Source organism: Camellia sinensis, chromosome 14, assembly GCF_055761805.1.
Source record: "Camellia sinensis isolate YWXY chromosome 14, ASM5576180v1, whole genome shotgun sequence".
NCBI classification, from domain to species: domain Eukaryota; kingdom Viridiplantae; phylum Streptophyta; class Magnoliopsida; order Ericales; family Theaceae; genus Camellia; species Camellia sinensis.
In genome coordinates, this window is record NC_138974.1 from 133,791,909 (window position 1) to 133,813,043 (window position 21,135).

Consider the following 21,135-nt stretch of genomic DNA (forward strand, 5'->3'; position numbering starts at 1 on the left):
AACATTATGTTTTGTTAGAACACAAGGGCATATAATATGAGCTCACATGCTCAAAACCACTGCTTAATATTGTTTTTGGTGGTGCTCTTCATTATAACATTGACCGTGGTTCGTCAATATATATATTATTCATATTCTTATAATTTATTATGTCCTTTCGTATTATCTAATCACTTAATACAAAATCATAAGTCTTACATTCTCCATTATTTATAATATCTTGTCGTACTATAGGAGTAACCAATAACTTCTCGTAATTAGTGCTCTAATTGAAGCAAGAAAAACAAGGGTTTGGCTCCCCATTGTTGTTTGGGTCCCAAGTAAAGATTTCATTTTGATAATTAGAACGATATATTTATTTTTCATCATTAAATTCTACTTGAATATATTCTTACTAAGTGATGATATATAAATATAAATTTTATATAGAATTTCAAACACAATGATATATTTTAATGGTGACCTTTCACTTTAAAACAAAATACTCATAAACATAATTTATATTTACAACAATAATACTATCACAACATTTTTATGATATTTTTTTATATAAATTTTTATATATGAATATAATTTTTCATTTTTATTTCCACTATTATATATAAATTAGATCAATTTAATCTAAATATATTTAAAAAGTACAAAATTTGTATAATTTTTTTTTTAAAAAAAAAAATCATTGAATATAACAAAATAAGATAATATATTGAATTTATATATATATATATATATATTTCATATTTGGTGAATTTAAAAAAAAAATCAAAAAATATTATACATCTTAATTATATTTAGATTAGGTTTATCTAAAAAATTGTTTAAAATATTTAAAAAAATTCAGTAAAAATAAAAAAAAAATAAAAAATCTCAATTTTTTATGTGAGTTAAATAAAAAAAGATAGTTGTTATTTCTTTTAAAATGACATGAATAAAACATCTATATTATTTTATATGTATAAAGGTTAAGGAGTAAATATGTCATTTTAATCTAACAAAGAATAAATATAATATTTTAAATATAAAAAAAGATTTATATTATACAAACATTTTAAGAGATGTCAATATAATTTATTCCAAGAAAATATATATATATATATATATATATTGTCCTAACCTCTTTTGATTCTTGTGTATAATAGTTTCTAGAGGGGTTTAGAAGGTATTAGTATCAGTCAAAGGAAAATATTATAAGTCTTAAATTTTTTATTAAATAAATTATAAAATGTCTTATATAATTGTGAGATTCACAAAATTGCAAAGCTTATATTTATATAAAATATTTATTCATTTATTTAATAAAAAATTGTAATATGCATTGCCCCAATCAAAAACCCAACTGTGGCGGTAGCATGCTGTCATTCGTCCAAATTGGTGCCAACGTGGCAACGTGTCGACATCTGTTGTTAACAATGGCGTACCATTCCCTTCACTCACTCCGATTACTGCACCTTAAATCACGTGACCTGCCCGAAGAAACCAAACAAAACCACCTCACACATATGCTTATTTTGACAACATAATTTTTAGTCAAATTAGTAGTAAAAGTTAAAAGTTAATTTTTTTAGCTTTTTTTCATTTAGAAAGTTGGTTTTTAGCCAACGGTAAAATTACAATTTTACCCCTTATGGGTCAAAATGTGTTACATAGGTGAAATTGTAAATATTTTAATTAAATGGGATAGTTTAGTCATTTTATTATGATTTGAAATCATAAACAAATATTAATCAAAAAAGTCAAAAGTCAGTTTTTACCAACTTCTCAAATCATTTGTCTAAAAAAGTCAAAAACTTGGTTAAAAGCCAAAAAACCACTTTTTACCATCTTCTCAAAATAAGCCTATGGACCCATTTTGGGATTAAAAATTAAAAATTAATTTTTAATTTATTTTGAGTCATATTATTTTTTATATAAAATAGTAAAAAAAAATTTAAAAATTTAAAATTCAATTTTTAATTATCTTTTCAAAACATCTCAAAATTAGGTCAGTTTGGTTTAATTTTAAAATTATAATTTAAATATAAAGTTATGTTTTGAGTATTAAAATTTTAAATTATAATCTTAAAAAAGAAAATTTATTTAATTACCATAAATTTTGAAAAAAATTTTAAAATGATTTATCGTTTTTTTATTTTTTTGATTGATTGATATATAAAATAATAAAAAAAAGAGAGGAAAAAAAATAATTAATTAAATAATAATAATATAAAAAAAAAAGAGAAGAGAAGGGTTTTAAAAGTAATTTTAAATCATATTATAAAAATTTTGGGAGATTTACTAATAAATCCCAAAATATAAACTTATGAACCAATTGGTCCCATTTTTATTCTAGTAAACCGTTTAGTCCTAAAAAATTCTGAGGGACGTAATTACCCTCATTTAGACACCACTCATCTCTCTCAGCATTCTCTCTCTCACATGGAGACCCAGCCACACACATATCTTCTCTCTCTAGCAGACACAAGACACCATGCACACAAAACACCATTAACAGACACACCCAGCAGCTACACCCATACACACCATACACACAACACACACACACACACACAAATACACACACACACAGAGCACACACCAAACTTAGCTTTGTCTTCTCTCTCTAAGACACACCCAGCGCATAACACACACACACACACTGATACACGCGCACACGCACACTGATGGCTTCAACACACACACACACACACACTTCTCTCAGCATTCTCTCTCTCTCACATGGAGACCCAGCCACACATATATCTTCTCTCTCTCGCAGACACAAGACACCATGCACACACACACACCCAGCAGCCACACTCATACATACAGCACACACACACCCAGCAGCAACACTCATACACACAACACACACACACAGAGCACACACCAAACCCAGCTCTATCTTCTCTCTCTATGACACACCCAGCGCATAACACACACACACACACACTGATGGCTTCAACACACACCCACACACTGATGGCTTCAACATCAGTGGTAGACATCATCAAACATCAGGGCCATGATCAACATCATTGCTGCGATGTTGATCATGGCGTTGATGTTGTAGACGATTGATCAACATTTGTTGATGTTGCGATGTTGATCATGGCGTTGATGTTGATCATGGCATTGTTGGAGAGAGAGCGAGAGATTTGGAACCAGAGAGATTGACGCCTTGGAGAGTTAGGGTTTCGATGTCGTCTTGGAGGGCTTCAGAGGTGTCCATGTCGAGACCATCGATGTTCTCTTTCACCATTTCGTCGAAGGCTTGTTGATAAGTTGGCCGATTTGTGTTCGATCGGAGGATCTGGAAATGCTGCCATCGCCATGAAAAACAGGGGGCTCGAATTGGTTTGTTCTGTTTGTTTGAAGCTTCGTGGTGATGACTAATGTTGGTGCTGATGATGATTATTAAATAAACAACATTACCAAAATAAAATGAGACTATAAGAAAATTTTTAGGACTAAATGGTTCAACTTTTCAGAAAATAAGATTTATGGGTAAATTTTTCAAGATATATTTGATTAATATATTTTATCTAAATTATAATTTAAAATAAAATTGAATTTTGAAAAATAAATTAAAAATCATGATTTAAAACAGAGTGGACTATTAAAAAGTAAACAAAACGAAGATAAATTTTCATCTATAAATATCACACCACACAACAAACAACTGGCTTCTGTTATCATACCCTGTTCTTGTGGCCTTCCCTCAACTCCTCTATACTCTCTCAAACTTTTTCTTTCTTTCTCTGGATTCTTTCTTCAGTTCTTCCTTCAATCTATCGTTTCCTAACCCTAGTTTGTCCCTATATACAAGTATTTACATTTGTGTTTTTTGGTTCGAATCAATGAGCTTTCAATTCTGTCTCTTTGATTCTTTATTCAATGCTTAGTTCTTTGGCTTCTGCTCCTTCAATGTCAGGTACGACCTAGCTTTCGTATTTGGATTGTTTTTGTGTGTTCAAGATTTTTTTGAGTCTTTGATGTTGCTGCTTGTGTAAATTTCGCAGTTTCTGTGGAATGTGTAAACATATGCAATTTTTGGAAAGGGGACACTAGTGGTAGTAGAAGTAGATACGACTGTAGTGTTCTCTCTTGTGCGTGGAAGGCTCCTAGGGCTTTGACTGGGTTTCTTGCGAGTACTGCTCATCCTCACTGTTCAGCCTCCTCGCCGTATAGACGAACTCGGAGAAGGAATCGTATCAAATGTGTAAGTTCACTTTAATTCATTTAATGTTGTGTTCAAGAATAAGTTTCCAAATCTTTCACTTGTTAATTTTGTTCAAAGTGTCTTTAAAGCTGTCTTTGTTGTTGAATTTTGAAGTTTTCGTCTGTTGATGCTTCAAAGACAAATTAGGAGGAAATCTTTAAACTAAATAAAAATATGTATGATCTTAGTAGGAATAATTGTGTCCCACGGAAGCTATTACTTATTTTTGGCTTCCATGTTTGGGGAAATTGGACTGAGTGTTGATGTAATTCAACTGTAGTAAACCTCTGAATAAATTTAGAGGAGTGAGATTTATATTATTATATGTTGATTTTCATCTGGTCAATAATAATTACATTATCGTAGTTTTGTTTCCGTTTTTCTTCTTATCATTATCACATATACTTCTCCCAAAAGAATTGAAGAAATAAAAAAATAAAAAAAGAAGAAAGAAAGAAAAAGAAAAAGAAAAAGAAAAAGAAAAAGAATATGGTTAAATTGATGAAAGTTTGTGGTGAAGTTAGAAATGTCTTAGTGTGTGGGAAGTGTCAGAGAAATTTATGTGAATAGAAAATTTTGTGGTAAATATAAAGCTAGTAGAAAAACTTCGGAGAAAGATTTGTAATGTGAGTCATCCGTATGAAGGAATGATTAATTATGCATAAAAACTTCAGAGAAAGATTTTTCATAAAACATTATTTCTTGTTCTGATTCCCATCCATATAGATTTGGGTTTTATTTTCCTTTAATATTAATTAATTGGTTTATGTTTAGAAACAATTTTCTATGCCTTGTTACTGATTGTGTTACCATTCAATCTTTACTGGTGCCAGAGATGTGAAGCATCTGATATGGGAGGCTGGCACTACTCAGAATTTTCTGAGTTTGTAATTCCAGGAAGACTCTTAAGATCAAATCATGTTACTTGTAGAAAATGGCGATTGTGTTGTTCTTCAGCATCCTATGATGAGGTTTCTCCTGAAAGGTTGTGGGAGGTATGATAACTGTTGCTGTAGTAGTATTTCTATTGTTGTGATGACTTGTCTATTTGCAGAACAGGCATATGTCCTCTTGTATGGGTTACAACTTCATTCTTTCTTATGTGATTCTGTCATACTATAATATGTGGTGAGACTGTCATTTGAGAGACATATCCATATAAATTTGTATCAGGGTTCTATGTATTTTTTGTGAATGAAGATGATAGTATGCGTCAAGAGAGAGTTTGGAATCCATATAAAAATCTGCATTTTTAGGATGGTAGGATCAGAAGCCACAAACTAATTATGATATTTCATGCTGCTCAATGATTATTAGTGGGCTTGCCCATGCCGAAATTAAGTTCCAAGATAAATCGAGCACAAGTTACGCTGTTTCATTGGGGCGTTTGTTGGTAGAAATGATAGCATGAATAAAATTAAAAATTAATGAAAGATAATAAGGGACTGTTTGGGAAACCCAAGAACCAATGCTGCTTAGATTTTACCTGATTGCTTCAAGTCTACACAGAAGATAAGGGTGAAGACAAGCCAGCCTTTTCTGAAACCAACTTAATCATACGATTAAGATTGGTAGGAGCTGTCCTGAACCATTTATTGAGCTTCCCAGATTTTACTAACTCTGATTTGTGTTGAAGGCAGGGAAATCATCGGAATTTGATAGTTGTATAGTTTGGAGATCAGGAAGGAATACAGATAGATTGAATATGAGTAGTGGAGGTGTTATACTTACGTCAATTTCTTTTACTTTTTGATTGCCTCAGGATCTTAAACATACTATTTCATATCTTCCTCCTAAAGAGTTGGAACTGGTTTGTAATGCTCTAAACGTAAGTCCCCTGTACTGTTCTCCATATGCATTCTATGCTTCTTTTTCATCTGTTCATCTTTTTCTTAGATTTAACATGTTTTTATTTTTTTTGGTGGTGGATTTTACAGCTAGCTTTTGAGGCACATGATGGTCAAAAAAGACGGAGTGGAGAGCCCTTTATCATTCATCCCGTTGAAGTTGCTCAAATTCTAGGAGAGCTGGTGAGTGGTGCAAATTTCTAAAGCAGTTCTCTCTTTGAGGAAGTATTTAGTTTGGTCAACTATTTGACATTTTTTCTTCTTCTTTTTTTAAACAGCAACTTTGATTGACTACTAACTGTTTTTCTAGGAGTTGGATTGGGAGTCAATCGCTGCTGGTTTATTACATGATACAGTTGAGGATACAGATGTTACTTTTGAAAGAATAGAGAAGGAATTTGGTCCTGCGGTGCGCCACATTGTAGAAGGAGAGACTAAGGTTCCCTTTTTTTGTTCTCTATTTTTTAGATAATTCCTACTGGAACATGTGTTCTTTTGTTGTCCAATTTCAAGTTGGATTGGTTTCACTTTGCAGATGACATTTGTTGGTTTAATTCTCCTGTAATTTAGGTGTCCAAACTGGGAAAACTCAAGTGTAAGAATGAAAATCATTCAGTAGAAGATGTGAAAGCAGATGATCTACGGCAGATGTTTCTAGCCATGACTGAGGAGGTGACACTCTCATTTATATTTTTCAGCAACAATCATGTTAAATGTTGAAAGCCACTTGGCAACTAAAGCTGTTTTTTTTTTCCAGGTCCGTGTTATCATTGTCAAATTAGCTGACAGATTGCATAATATGCGCACTCTTTCACACATGCCTCCACATAAGCAGGTGGTAAATTTTGATTTCTTATTGACTGGGGTTATTAACATTTAGTTTCTATTATTCTTAACATTATTTATTGTGTCCAGTCCAGCATTGCAATGGAAACACTGCAAGTCTTTGCTCCTCTAGCAAAACTTCTAGGGATGTACCAAATTAAGGTATTCCCATCTGTTTCAGTTGATATTTTACCCCCATATATATGTGAATTCCAGCAACCATTATGTGTTTTGTTGCTGCCTAAAAACAATACATTGATGCTGAATCCAGATTTTTTGGTATAAATCTTCTCTATTAGTTCCTCTTGTCACTCCTTATTGATATTTCATTGACTTATGAAAATATTAAATAAAAAAAGTCCTTTTTCCCGCATTACTAAAGTTTAGGCTTACATTGGAATTTAAATATGCATAATGTATTTTTTTGTTTTCTTTGGTTCTTGGGTCAAAGATTTCATCCTTTAGTTATGTTTCCTCTGTGACCAAGCTAGCGTTAAGCTGAAGTTGAAACCCTGATTACTGTCTACTTTTGAAAATAACAATGCCAACTTGCTATGTTCTGTATGTGCTTCATGAGTTTTTCTATTTATATTATTGAAATCTGACATTGCTCCGTTGGGGTTGTGATGTATAACCTCACGTATTGACCTATATTTGAGGATGCATTAATGGTTGTGAATTCAGATTATATTAAAATGAATCTTCTGATGTTCCAGTTGGCCAGTGATCAGCCATATAAAGCCTTCCAAAATTGGAAACTGCCATATTAAACTGCTCCTGCTGTCTTATGATTAGCTGGTCTCTATCCTGTAGGCATATTTTGCTAAACTATACTGTACCTTCTTGCAGTCTGAACTTGAAAACTTATCCTTCATGTACACAAATGCTCAAGATTATGCTGAAGTCAAGAGAAGGGTTGCAGATCTCTATAAGGAACATGAGAAGGAACTCATACAGGTTTTTGTTTGGGTGAAAATTTTGGACAGAGCTCCAGAAATGAACAATCATACCTTTGTCCTTTATTTCATTACATGTCAAAAATATGATGAGCAGTCTTAAAGTTAATAGTTGCAGTAATATAAAGTCTTCAGGTTTATGCAACTCCCATATTGTTTTTAGAGGCTGGTCTACTTATCAAGCTCTTCTCATTGTATTAGGCACACAAAATTTTGATGAAGAAGATTGAGGATGATCAGTTCTTAGACCTTATGACTGTAAAAACTGAAGTTCAATCTGGATGTAAGGATCCTTACAGGTAATGCCATGATTATTCTTTTTCCTAATTAATTTTTTGGGGCTGAAGCTGTAGAGCTTACAACTATTATAGTTTATGATAACTTGCTTAGACTGCAAACTTGTTTTCAAATTCCCTTGTCATTTTGCGTAGCAGTTGGGGGAGACAAATAAAAAGTAACAAGTATTGAATAGATAGTAGGACCTATGCGTAAGGAGGCATGTGAATCTTTGTACCCTCTCCCCTTGGTGCAAAAATCTTGGTTAGACAACCATTGTATAAAATAAAGTAGTTATGAGAAAGTGGTAGGTACCATGAAGTATTTGTGGCAAAAAGATTACATACACCAGGAAGATGAGGGCTGAATTTTGTTTTCCCTCATACTTCAGGTGTGTTTAAATCTTCTATCAATCTAGTAATATTATGAATGGATGGTGAAGAAGAAGTTGATTGTGAGTTGGAACAAAGTCTAAACTGAATGTTAGTGTCACGACCCTAGCCTGCCCCTAGGGGTTCAGGCTGTGACCGGCCAGTAATCCTAGATTACCTTCAGCGTCAAAGTCAAATCAATCATAATATAACAATAGGGCTTAGCGAATGTAAAAGCATAAAAGAATAACATATCATTGAGCAGTGTATACATGCTGAAATCGTAAGTATTAAAGACCTTTAACTTCATACACAATATATCAAAGTCAAACTTCACACCCAACAACATACATCCAAGTTGCAAAATTAACAAAAGGACAAAAATAAAACAATAGTTGGGTTGACAACGCTTGACTCTTCTCGAGTTCAAGCTTGCCTCTTCACAGAGGCACTTTCCAAAAAGGCTTCAAGGGGTAGACACCGAGGCGGCCTTACACTTGACGTTCTGCTTGCTCACATACATATATATATATACAAGGGAGATGGGTGAGTTGGAGCCCAGTGAGTAATATCAGTATAAAGGTTTATACGAATGAAGTCCAACAATTACAATCATATATCCCATTTTCAAAACGATATAACAATATCAATAAATGATTCAATAGAATTCAATCATTTCAATCCCTTTCTTGCTATGAAGCACGGTCATGGACACAGACACGAGACACGACAATTTTAAAAAAATGGAGACACGGACACGGCTGGGGACACGGCAAAAATGTTTTTTTATAAATATTTTTATTTTAATACAAGTTAGTTATTTTATTGAATTATTATATTTTTAAATAAATGTGTTTCTATTAAATTTTTTTATTTTATTTCATCTACTTTTTTTTTTTGATTAATATGTATAAGTATATATTATATATTATATAAGATATAAGATATGTTTTTTTTATTTATATTAAATAAATACATATATATATATATATATTATACATATTAATCAGCGAGAGCAAGAGAGAGTGAGCGAGAGAAGAGAGTGAGAGGGAAGGCGAGAGAGAGAGAGAGAGGCTTTCGGCGGTCAAAGTCGACTGGATGGAGGTCAAGGTTGACGGCTTACGGTGGTCGAAGTCAACTGGCTTACGATGGTCAAAGTCATGGAGGTCGACAAGCGAGTCGACTGGATCGAAGTCCAGGTTTGTCTCTTGACCTTTACTCTTTTCCTTTACTCCTCTTTTGCTCTGTGTCCAAATTTGGACACACGTGTCCAGATTTGGCGGACACGTGTGTCCTTGCCGTGTCCCTTGCAAAAAAATAATTAAATTAAAGGGACAAGCTACCCGGCGTGTCCTCGTGTCAGACACCGCCACGGCATGAAATCTGACGCGTCCATGCTTCATAGCTTTCTTGCAATAGCAATTAACAATCAATCAATTTACGTGGTACATCCAATAGAGTTCAATAAACAATGTGCTGAAGCCAATAGGGCCTCAACGGGTCAATCTAATGGGACCTCAACGGGTCAATCATTGAATTAACCAATTTTGGTTTCTAAAGTCGTTTGGGTCCTCAATTTCGAATTCTAAGTCGACAATTAAACAAATATCTCTCAAACAAACAGATAAGTATCAAATAAACACATAATTATGCGATTTATGCCCAATAAAATATTATTATGGAAAAATAGTACGAAGGTCAGGGTTGTTACAGTTAGACTAAGTGCAATGTGTCTGTTTATCATGAGAGGTTCATGTTTGCAAGTTCTGGTTTCCGGTTTTAAAGTTATACTTATTTACTGTTAATGGTGTGGTCTCCATGTGTTCCTGAAATTAGTTTCCTTGTAACCGTTTCCAACATGCCATGGACACGCTGCCACATGGCATGTCTATCTCTTAATTATTTTTTCTATTTTTTAATCATTTGGATCAATAGCTCAGAACTAAAATTAATGTGATAACCAGATGTTTTATGTTTAAATTGTTGGTTACAGATTTATGTAGCAAATGTTATTAATTCTGTTAATGTATTCTTTGGTGCTTTGTTGTAGACAATGTGTCGCATGATGTGCAATTGTTTATTTGCAGTATATACAAAGCTGTACTTAAATCTGAAGGTTTAATAAATGAAGTCAACCAAATTGCGCAGGTGTTCTATGACATAATCCTTGGAAACGATTTGTTGTAAATTTTGCATTTCTCATTTTCTTCATGACATACTTTCATTTATTTGGATTAACAGCTTCGGATCATTATAAAACCAAAGCCTTGCATTGGAGTTAGGCCTTTGTGCAATGCACAACAGGTAGATCCTTAAACATAGCCAACTAATTGGCTGTTGTTTTCTTCCTAGGACACATGTATTATGGTATACAACATAGCTTTCTCTCATAAATGTGCCTTTTGCAGGTCTGTTACCATGTTCTTGGGCTAGTGCATGGAATTTGGACCCCTATTCCTCGATTTGTGCGTGTCTTGCTCTTCCTATTTTTTCTTTTTGGATAAATGCTTCCAATTTTTTATTTTTTTTAATTCCTGCTTAGCTTTGTTTTTGTTAGTAGTTGATTATTGATTCTCTAGGCATGTTTTTGTAATAGATGAAAGATTATATTGCAACTCCAAAACCTAACGGTTATCAGAGTCTTCATACAACCGTAATTCCATTTCTTTATGAGAGCATGTTTCGGCTGGAAGTACAGGTCAGGCTTCGAATCTTTGTTCTTTTCCAATTCCTCTCATTTGACTGCTGCCTTAGGTGAAGTCTTTATTATTTGTCACTGTATGCATTCAGTGATTACATTTTTGGTACTTTGAAATATTTAATTTGGGTTACTTCCATTTTATGTTTTGGGTTTGTTTATGGTTGACACTTGACAGATTAGAACTGAAGAGATGGATCTGATAGCTGACAGAGGCATTGCCACACATTATTGTGGCAAAGGTTTTGTTACTGGTTTAGTAGGACATGCAATGCTTAATGATAGAAGTTCAAGAGGGAAACCAGTCTCTCTCAATAATGCTAACATTGCCCTCAGGGTAATTTACCTTATCCATGCACAAAGTGAATAGTCTTCCTTCAATGAATTTTGTGATAAAACTCCTGCAAATACCCTGACTTCATGGTAGAAGCCCGTTCTTCCCTCCAGATTGGTTGGCTTAATGCAATTAACGAATGGCAAGAGGAATTTGTTGGAAACATGAGTTCTAGAGAATTTGTAGACACTATCACCAGAGATCTTTTAGGTAGCCGTGTCTTCATATTTACACCAAAGGGAGAGGTAAGAGGATGGATTGCTTCACATACAAGAAAATTATGCTGCTGCAGCTGCTGCCTGATGTTATATCTCTTTCATATTGCACACAGATTAAAAATCTACCCAAGGGGGCAACTGTCATTGATTATGCTTATATGATACACACTGAAATTGGTAACAAAATGGTGGCTGCAAAGGTATTCCTCTTACCTTTTAACTGTGTTGTGCCGCTTTTGATGAGTTCACATCTCACTTTAGGATTTTTATCTGTTTGCAGGTTAATGGCAATCTTGTTTCTCCCTCGCACATACTTGCAAATGCTGAAGTTGTGGAGGTAATAACCTATAAGGTGAGTTTACATCAGTCTTTCCTTTTTTGCCTTTCTGTTGAATTGATATTTTGGCTCCTCTCTTCTTCCTATTCAAAAAAATTCACTTGGTTTCTTTATGATGATGTGGTTCTTCACAATCTGTTTTTCTTGTTCTTTTCTCCAAATCTTTATGAAATATGGGGTTTTCAAATCCACATGCAATGCTATAATTCTTGATTTACTCGGTATATTGTGCAAAATAACAAAGTTTAGATCACTCTGGAAAACCTTTCATAACTTTCAAACATCATGCACCCCTTATGAGTGGTAGGTCTAAACTGGAATTCTAAACATTTCTAAGATTACAGCAATTTGAGATCCTGATTATCATGAGCATTAGTAAGTACATAGATGTAAAATAAACTGATGTATTATTGATTGATATCTGATTGATGTGTTGCTATATTTACAATTCCTATATATAGAAGAAAATGTGGTAGTAGGTGTAGGAGTGAAGTGGAGGTGGTAGGTGGAGTGTGTGATAGTGGAGGTTGTAGGTGGAGATAAATTCTAACAGCCCCCCGCAAACTCAAGGAGGATAGAAACTAACCAACTTGAGTTTGGAGAGAGGAACAAAACAAGAAAATACATAAAAATAAAAAAAAAGATAGGAGACACTGTATGGTCGTGTCAGACCGTTGGTGAAGACACTGAAAGGTGGTGCCATAACGTGGTAGAGGACACTGGATGGGTGTGCCATAACGGTGTAGAGGACACTGGATGGTGGTGTCATAACGGTGTAGAGGACACGGTATGGTGGTGTCATAATGTGGTAGAGGACACTGTATGGTGGTGTCATAACGTTGTAGAGGACACTGTAAGGTGGTGTCATAACGTGGTAGAGGACACTGTATGGTGGTGTCATAACGTTGCACCCTCAAAAGGTGTGCCCAATCAATGTCGGGACAGTTTATAGGGTCATGTCGGACCGTAGTAAAAGTTGCACCCTCAAAAGGTGTGCCCAATTTTGTCAAAAGGCGTGCCATCAAAAGGCGTGCCCAATTCATCAAAAGGTGTGCCATCAAAAGGCGTGTCCCCTTTATCAAAAGATGTGCCATGAAAAGGCGTGCCAGTTTGTCGGGCGTCAAGAGGCGCGCGATGCGCGTGGCTGCCTTGGCTATATAACCAAGACGAAGGCAGAGGCTGAGGCAGAGAAAAACTGAGAGAAACCTCTGAAAAATCCTTCGTGTTGCTGAGAAAGAGAGTTCCTTGTGCTGAGAGAGATAGGCTGTAACACTTTGTTGCCCAGAAAATGGCCTCGTCTTCCCGTGGACTGCTCACCCTCTTTCCCGACCTCAACGAGTCAACAAGAGAGAGAACTGGAGCGGTGGCACTGGAACCTCAACCGAGTGCCCCGGAGTTTACTCCGCTGAACTTTCCGATGCGGTCTGTGGAGCAAAGAATGGCAGTGCAGTCGGATGTGGAGGCTAATCAGTATACTTTGAAGGCATGTGTGGAGTCCATGACGGCGGTCACAAACTTGTCGCACCGGCTGCAGAGTAGGACAAATGAGGTGCAACAATTAAACTCCCAGCTGGCTCTGCTCCAACGCATGTATAAGGATACGCGAGCAGAGATGAGTGTGCTAAAGGCAGAAAACAAGGAGCTGAAGCGGAAGGCCACCGTGATGTTCCGATTTGGAGGGCCGCCATATGCTGCAGTGGAGGAGTATGGGGGAGTGAACGTGCTCGGCGGCGTGGAAAACACAGAGGCAGCACCGTCAAGAGCCGGCCAGGACGGGGGCAAGAAGAAAAGACCGGCGACGGAGTAGAGAAGAAAAAATCCCACTGGGGGTGTGGGTGTGGTTTGTTTGTTTGTTGGTTTGTTTTTTTTTTTTTTTTTTTTGTGTAAAATTGTGATCGGGGTTGATCCCGTCATAACAAAAATGATAAGTTTGTGGAATGAAAACCGAGATGGTTGCGAATGTTGTTTTTTTTTTTTTTTTTTTTTTTTTTTTTTTTTTTATCAATGTTTCATTATTATACAAAAGATAGAAAAAATAAAATAAAAGTAGGGATAGGAAAAATATATTATAATAAAAAAAATAAAATATATTAAAGAAAGTGAGGGATGTGGGCGGTGGAGGAAAACATGTGAGAGGCATTGTGTTTAAATAAAATAAAAGAAAGGAAAAGAGGGGGACAAAAGGTGGTGGATAGTTGGATGAAGAGAAAGAAGAAAGAAATAAAAGAAGAAAAAGAAAATGGGTGTGAAAAATTAGAGAGAGATGCTCAGGAGGTGTTGTGTAAAGCGTGAATTGAAAGATGAAATAAAATAATAAAAAGAAAGGAGGGTGAGATGATTATGTTGAAAAAAAAGAAGAGAGAGAGAGAGAGAGTAAAAACAAAACAACTAATATAGCTTCAGAAACCTTGTTCAGAAACCTTGTTCACGCACGTCAACCTACCCCATTTATCATCATCATCATCATCAGCTTCGAAGCCGTGAGCTAAAACAAAATACACATGCATACAGATCTCAGATCTGAGGCCGCTGCGGCAGGGGAGAACAGAGAGAGAGGGAACTTGGACATCTTCAGCGGGAAAGGCCCATGTCTGAATGGACCGTTCTGCTCAATGAAACTGACTTCAGACGGGTCCGGCCTACACCACGACTGGTACTTTCATCGGGCGGTGGAGAGTGGCCGGAAGGTTGGGGATCGGATATCCCGGCATCAAGGTCGCAGGCGTTCTCGGGGCAGTACAAGCTAGAGGCGGAGTGGTCGGGTGACTGAGACATTGCGGCGGTTTGACATGGTGGAGGTGCTTAACGGCGGTGTTACGGCGGCGACGGCATTGGTAGAACCAGGAATCGGGTGTGGCGAGGTGGTGAAGAAGTGAAGGTATGTGTAGACAAACAAGCAGACTAGGTTGAGGTCCGGCGGGCGGCCAAGGCGAGGCTGCCGCCCGCCGGTGAAGCAGAATGATCAGGTTCTTAACCTTGCTCTGATACCATGTAAAATAAACTGATGTATTATTGATTGATATCTGATTGATGTGTTGCTATATTTACAATTCCTATATATAGAAGAAAATGTGGTAGTAGGTGTAGGAGTGAAGTGGAGGTGGTAGGTGGAGTGTGTGATAGTGGAGGTTGTAGGTGGAGATAAATTCTAACAATAGACTTGTTTGTCTTGACACATTTGTAGTGTGATATATTTGCCCTGTCACGGTTGTTTGTTGCTGTTGAGCTATTAGTCCACCATCCATATATTGTGTTCTCTTGAGTAACTTGCAGTTATACGATTGTTTACTGGTTTATCCACTGTTTTACCTGGTTGATTTCCAGGGACTCTCAAACAAATCAGCATTCCAGAGACATAAGCAGTGGTTGCAACATGCAAAAACACGCAGTGCCAAACACAAAATTATGAAAGTGGGTTTTTCTGTGGTGTAGAATTTTGGATGGTGCTTTAGATATCCTTTGTCTCTGCTCTATTAATCTAAGTTTCATGTTGTGTTCAGTGTTTGAGAGAGCAAGCTGCATTATTGGGGACTGAATTAACAACTGAGACAGTAAATGAAGACGATAGTGAAATAGAAGAGTGCTCAGATTATTCTAAAGGAAACAAACACACCTGGGAGAAGATCCTCAAGAATGTTATGGAAATGTCATCTTCAAAGATAAATGGCAACGATATTTTCCAACTCCAACATGGTAGCATCCAGGTCCCCAAGGTCAATGGGAAACATAACAAGAATATGCAGGATATGGGTTTGAAGACCAAAGGAGAGATGTTATCGCAGGGAAATGGTGTTGCTAAGATGATACTTACTAATATTCCCACATTCAATGAAGTTTTGCCTGGTCTGCAGAGCTGGCATGCTGGCAAGGTTGCATCTTGGCACAACCTTGAAGGGCACTCTATCCAGTGGTTCTGTGTAGTATGTATGGATCAAAGAGGTATTTCCTTTGTCCCTTTCAATAACAAATTTTTTCTTAGTCGTCCAACATTTGATACTAAACATCATTTCAGGTTTTATAGCACTTCTATAAAATTATCACACAACACTCCTTATGCAGTAATCCATTTCATTCAGTTTTCTTTAATTCTATCTTCATTTTTATTTCTAGTTTTGTAATGCTCCATATTCTATCTTTCTACTTAACCTAAACCCTTTAAATTCTAAAGTATCACTCCACAATTCTAGCTTAAAGTTTACAAACCATGTAATCTCCCTACATGGTCATTAATCCATTCAAATCCTTCCATAATTGTCATTTATTATATAGATTTATCATATCTATCACTACTTCTCCCTACATGGCCATTATGATCCACTGCCTATTTAAGCACTATCGTTTAATAGAGTATTACATTATTCTATTTTACATCTAGATAGCTGTGTGGATACACAGCAGCTTTATCTAGTAATTGTAATCCAGATTCAAGTGCATAAATGAATTTCAGGTATGATGGCTGATATCACAACAGTATTGGCAGACGTAGGTGTTACGATATGTGCTTGTGCGGTAAGTAGTTGAAACAGATAAATAAATAATTAAAAACGATGTGGCTGTACTTGTTTATTACTGGGGAGCTTCTTCGTGCAGTGTCCATGACAAACCCTATTTTCTTGGCAGGCAGAGATGGATAGAGGAAGAGGTATAGCAGTCATGTTATTTCATGTTGAAGGAAGTCTAGACAGTTTGGTACGTGTGACAATCATGTATGTCTGAAACCTTTCTTATATCTGCTTTGTTTTTTATTGGAAAGTTGTTGCTTTATCCTTCAGGTTAGTGCCTGTTCACGGTTGGATCTAATCTTTGGTGTTTTGGGATGGTCCACGGGATGCAGCTGGCCTAGCTTGATTGAAAACCAACAGTTTCTAGAATGCTAATCATTTAGTGCTTCTGGCAACTGAGTCAGTCAATAACCCTGCTAGTGGAGGCTTGGGTTGAAGTTTTGTTGTCTGAAAAATACATACGTCTGGGTTTGAATTAGATTTTTAGCTACTAGTTCCATTAAGTTTCTCAACTATTTGTTGGGAAAGTAATGAAATAAATAAGCACAGCCCAATTTGAGCACGTCTCTGGAGTGAGGGAGGGGATTGTATACAGAGAGATGCGTAAAGAGTGAAGTATACATGTAAAGATACTTGCAAGAAGATAAGAGTAAACATTTTTATCCGAAAGGTTTACATAACTTATCTGCATGTACGCTCTTTCTGTCCTTTTTCTTTGGATAAATTACACTAACCTCACTTATAGTTTGAAGAAATGACATTGGGCTCCACAAGTTTGTCATAATTACATTAGACCCATAAAGTTTTTAATTCATATAACTTCAGCACTTTTTTCATCCATGGATGGATTAATGATGCTATCTCATTTTACACTAGAATGTATATTTTACTCTTAGTTATTCATGTCTACGTACTATTTGCATTACTTCTACGCAATTTAGTATTACTAAAAGGGAAGTAGGTGTAATTATGTCAAACTTCTTGGCTTTTAAGGGCTTGTTTGAGAATTGGTTTCATTAGTTGGATTTTTTATTTTTTACGAAAAGATGTGCAAAAAAGTTAAAAAAGTGATATGATAATTTGTAGTGACTTTTTAGCTATTTTAACCTATTGACAAACAATGCATAAACCTCATGTGTGGCCATTGTAAGTTACCCTTTTTTCTTTATTCTAAATGAGAAGGTGAAAGTGGTGTTTCTTTGTAATGGGTTGAATAGAGCAATTAGGAAGCAATGGTGTAACCACATGACATGCTTGTGCACCATGCCCAATATTAGGGCAACAAATATCTTCATTGGCAGTAAAAGGGCTAGAGAAAGTTCGGTGGTAGTTGTGCTTAAATTTGTCAAGTAGGCAAGACTTTTCCTTCCCATGATACGGCAAAACCACAAAAAAATAAAATAAAATAAAATAATGACAAGTTTTAGGTAGCTATTAAAATAACTATTAAGTTTGTAAAGTGCAGTCTCTGCCTCTGATAAAGGACCAAGGGAGGAAGCTTGGTGTTTGGTTTTGCAAATGAATCTGTTTGAATACAATGGAAGATTTGAAACGTAAATTGCAGCTTTATAAAGCCATCAATTTATGTCAATGAAACTACTTCATTTGAGTTATGCTCTACTAATGTGGTAGGGTGCCAACCTCCATCCTGATGTATAATCCTATTGTTTAGTCGGCATCGAGTATCAAATCAATAGGATTAAATCCTTGATTTATCTTTACCCTTTTTTTTTTTTTATTTATTTATAATTTTTATGCCCTACCCACATTGTTAGCTACTGCTTACATTGCGTGGTCTGGGAAGGATACGATTTTACTCATATGTGGAGAGAGAGCGATGCATAAATAAACATGAATATATTCATGCCACAAAATTTAAGCAAGCACCGAAATATGAGCCGATACTAAGCAATTTATGATACCAGCATGGAAAGTAGAAACATTTGAAATTATTACCATCTCTTTATTCTGAACACTTCAACTAAAGTTATGGTAGTTTTTCAAACTTGGGACAGAATCACAACTAAGAAGATTATGAGACAAAGCTTCAGAATATTGGCAGGTGAAAGTAGCAGTGGCATTACCAACAGCAGCAGCACCAACAGCACAGATATCCAAATTCTTGTGTTTGATGCGCCTGTCGATAGTTTAATACGCGCCAGAAGTTCCTTTATACTCCCCTTGCTTGCTGTCACGATTGATTTTCCTGTTTCTTCATTCTTATGGTGGCCATTGACATAAATATTACCCTCATCTGCGATACTGTTGCTGTAGCAACCATGGTCTTCTGCTTCGTCAATCTTGTCAGCTAATGTCTTGCTAATGATCTTCAATTCTTTGAATTCAAGTGATAATTCCTGTATTGACTCTGCCGGCCATATTGCCTCAGCATTGGATTCCATGGATGAGTCTCCTGTTCCGTCTGAGCTCTCTTCACCTTTCTCTACAATTTCTTCCTCGTCCTCATCCTCATCAACATCCATTTCATCATCATCTTCATCCTCATCCTCATCCTCATCCTCATCCTCATCTTCGCTCAGTACTGTCACTTGTAGCTCATCTTGATCAACTGCAACCTGATTTGTCGGAACCACTGTCTCAATTGCTTCATCTTTTTCTACAGCAATTCCTCCATCATCATTTTCTTGTTCTTCTTCAATCAATTGCATCTTTGGGTTGCACTCTTCTTCAATATGAACTGCATCAGTTGCCTCATTTGCCGCCTCCTCTTTCGTAACTTTGATTGCTTCTTGATCAACTTCGACTTCAAACTGATCCTTCTCAGCTGTTTCAATTGTTTCTTCACCTTTCTCAATAACAGTTTCAATCAATTGGGTATGTCTATTGTCCACTTCCTCAATCTGACCCACATGAGGTGCCTCAACTGCCTTGTCCTCCCATATAACTTCAGAGACTATCGAGTCACCTTCCATAACTACTACTTCACCAATCTCTATAGTATTTTCTACATCGTCATGTTCTTCCACTTCTCCTCCTCCCCCTTTCTCAATCAATTCCATTGGCAGGTTGTCTTCTTCTACGTCCACTGTGTCCCCTATATGCTCATTTTTGTTCATGTTTCTGGATTTGAGAAGTGAAGGTCCGTCCAACACTGGCAATGAGTACTCTTTCACATTGACATTGACACCATAATCAGTGATCAAGAGACTGTTTTTTGGCTTTGAATTATCAGATAAAAGAATTTCCAAATAGGTGGGGCTCTTGGTTGGGCCACTGATATCACGCACTGAGTTGTCATCCTGAATCAAAATACCACAATATCAGTACTCAAATTCATTGAAGGAGATTGATGCCTTAGGGTCTAGTAAATTTGTTTCACCACATTCAAGGCTTCTTGATCATTTAGAGAATTAGGATTAAAAAAAATAAAAGTATCAATGGTCTAGAAATTTAAGAAACTAATTACCAAGATGGAAGTTTTTGTGAAGTCTGACGATGTGGAATCAATCTGGGTAACAGGCGTTTCTGTTGTTCCGTCAGTACTGCCATTGAAAAAATGAACAATACAACACAATTTCAATTTGATTTATTCCCAATACATTCCCAAATGAAAAGACTAAATGTTTAGGCTCAAACCTTGGATGGTAATCTATAGGTGGAGAATAATCTTGAAGAAGAACATGAAGGCCTTTTCCTTGATCATCATCATTGTTCTCCTTCTTCTTCTTCAATTCCAACTTGTCTGGTAGATCAGCAATGGGTTCAGCTTCAGACTGTGATGAACTTGTTAGTTTTGGTGGTGGTGGTGGATTGTGGCTTTTGTTTGTGGGTCTTTTCCTCAATCTGATTGCTGAAACCGATAAGAATGTTGCAGCCGCCACTACTCCACCCCACAAAACAACTCCTCCAACAACACCACCACCACCACCACCGCCTACTCGGATCGCCGGCTTATGCTTTTCTTGCTTCTTGGGTTTCTCCATATTCTCTACTGTATTATTGATCTCCAATTTCTCTGGGTCTCTTGAGGGTTTTGGATTTGGTGCGTTTCTCAATGCATTTTTTGTTTTTGTTTATGTTCCGCTAATGGAGTGAGAGAGAGAGAGAGAGAGAGAGAGAGAGAGAGGGGGTTTGACTTGTAAACAGAGTGAGTGTGGATCGGTCTCGGAGGTTGAAGCGGACATCTCGTGTTATTAGTCTTTTGATTTTGTTTGTTTTTGTTTACTTCAACCAACAAACTCGCGTTTCGTGCCAGAGGTGTGTGTAGCTGTGTGGCTGTGATACACACGCGTATGTACACAATCAAAGATTCTCTTTAGTTGTCCCCCCTGTGGAACCCTTTTATATGGTAACAGCCCCATTTTGGACTCTTAGCCTGTGTTTGGCAAGTGGATTTATAGGTTTTTTTTGATTATTTTAGTTACAAAAAATAAAATAAATTATTTTAGTCATAACAAACAAAATATCACATCTAATCCATAATCATTACATTCTTTTCTTACAAAAAAAACTCAAAAAAGTCAAAAAGTCCTTCCCAAACCAAGCTTTTAAGCCCAGGCTAAAATAGCTAAAAAAGTCAAAAAGTCAAAAAGCCAACCCACTTCCCAAACGG

General features: G+C 36.1%; 2 protein-coding genes across 2 annotated transcripts; one reads left to right on the forward strand and one right to left on the reverse strand.

The window, feature by feature from the left end:
- The first annotated feature begins 3,658 nt into the window (after positions 1–3,658).
- On the forward strand, positions 3,659–17,242 carry LOC114271844 (putative GTP diphosphokinase RSH1, chloroplastic). The gene is made up of 24 exons (XM_028213478.2): positions 3,659–3,910; positions 3,999–4,198; positions 5,032–5,193; positions 5,961–6,026; positions 6,136–6,228; positions 6,356–6,484; positions 6,616–6,717; positions 6,803–6,880; positions 6,961–7,032; positions 7,720–7,827; positions 8,028–8,125; positions 10,561–10,621; positions 10,715–10,777; positions 10,882–10,938; positions 11,070–11,171; positions 11,350–11,508; positions 11,619–11,750; positions 11,837–11,923; positions 12,004–12,075; positions 15,385–15,471; positions 15,561–15,999; positions 16,508–16,569; positions 16,681–16,749; positions 16,833–17,242. Exons 1-24 carry the CDS (start codon positions 3,874–3,876, stop codon positions 16,935–16,937), a joined length of 2,640 nt encoding a protein of 879 aa, XP_028069279.2. The 5' UTR covers positions 3,659–3,873; the 3' UTR covers positions 16,938–17,242.
- A 1,214-nt stretch (positions 17,243–18,456) lies between these two features.
- LOC114271845 (uncharacterized) lies at positions 18,457–20,823 on the reverse strand. The gene is made up of 3 exons (XM_028213479.2): positions 20,160–20,823; positions 19,990–20,065; positions 18,457–19,822 (listed from the first exon to the last, which is right to left on the reverse strand). Exons 1-3 carry the CDS (start codon positions 20,504–20,506, stop codon positions 18,563–18,565), a joined length of 1,683 nt encoding a protein of 560 aa, XP_028069280.1. The 5' UTR covers positions 20,507–20,823; the 3' UTR covers positions 18,457–18,562.
- Between the last annotated feature and the right edge of the window lie 312 nt (positions 20,824–21,135).

Excerpts from the sequence above, each read along its gene's own strand:
- LOC114271844 (XM_028213478.2), top strand. The coding sequence starts at position 3,874 with ATGCTTAGTTCTTTGGCTTCTGCTCCTTCAATGTCAG. Across the intron at positions 6,881-6,960 it reads ACATGCCTCCACATAAGCAG|TCCAGCATTGCAATGGAAAC; the intron begins GTGGTAAATTTT and ends TATTGTGTCCAG. Across the intron at positions 10,622-10,714 it reads AAGTCAACCAAATTGCGCAG|CTTCGGATCATTATAAAACC; the intron begins GTGTTCTATGAC and ends TTGGATTAACAG.
- LOC114271845 (XM_028213479.2), bottom strand. The coding sequence starts at position 20,506 with ATGGAGAAACCCAAGAAGCAAGAAAAGCATAAGCCGGCGATCCGAGTA. Across the intron at positions 20,066-20,159 it reads CCTATAGATTACCATCCAAG|TACTGACGGAACAACAGAAA; the intron begins GTTTGAGCCTAA and ends TTTCAATGGCAG. Across the intron at positions 19,823-19,989 it reads TCACAAAAACTTCCATCTTG|GATGACAACTCAGTGCGTGA; the intron begins GTAATTAGTTTC and ends ATTTTGATTCAG.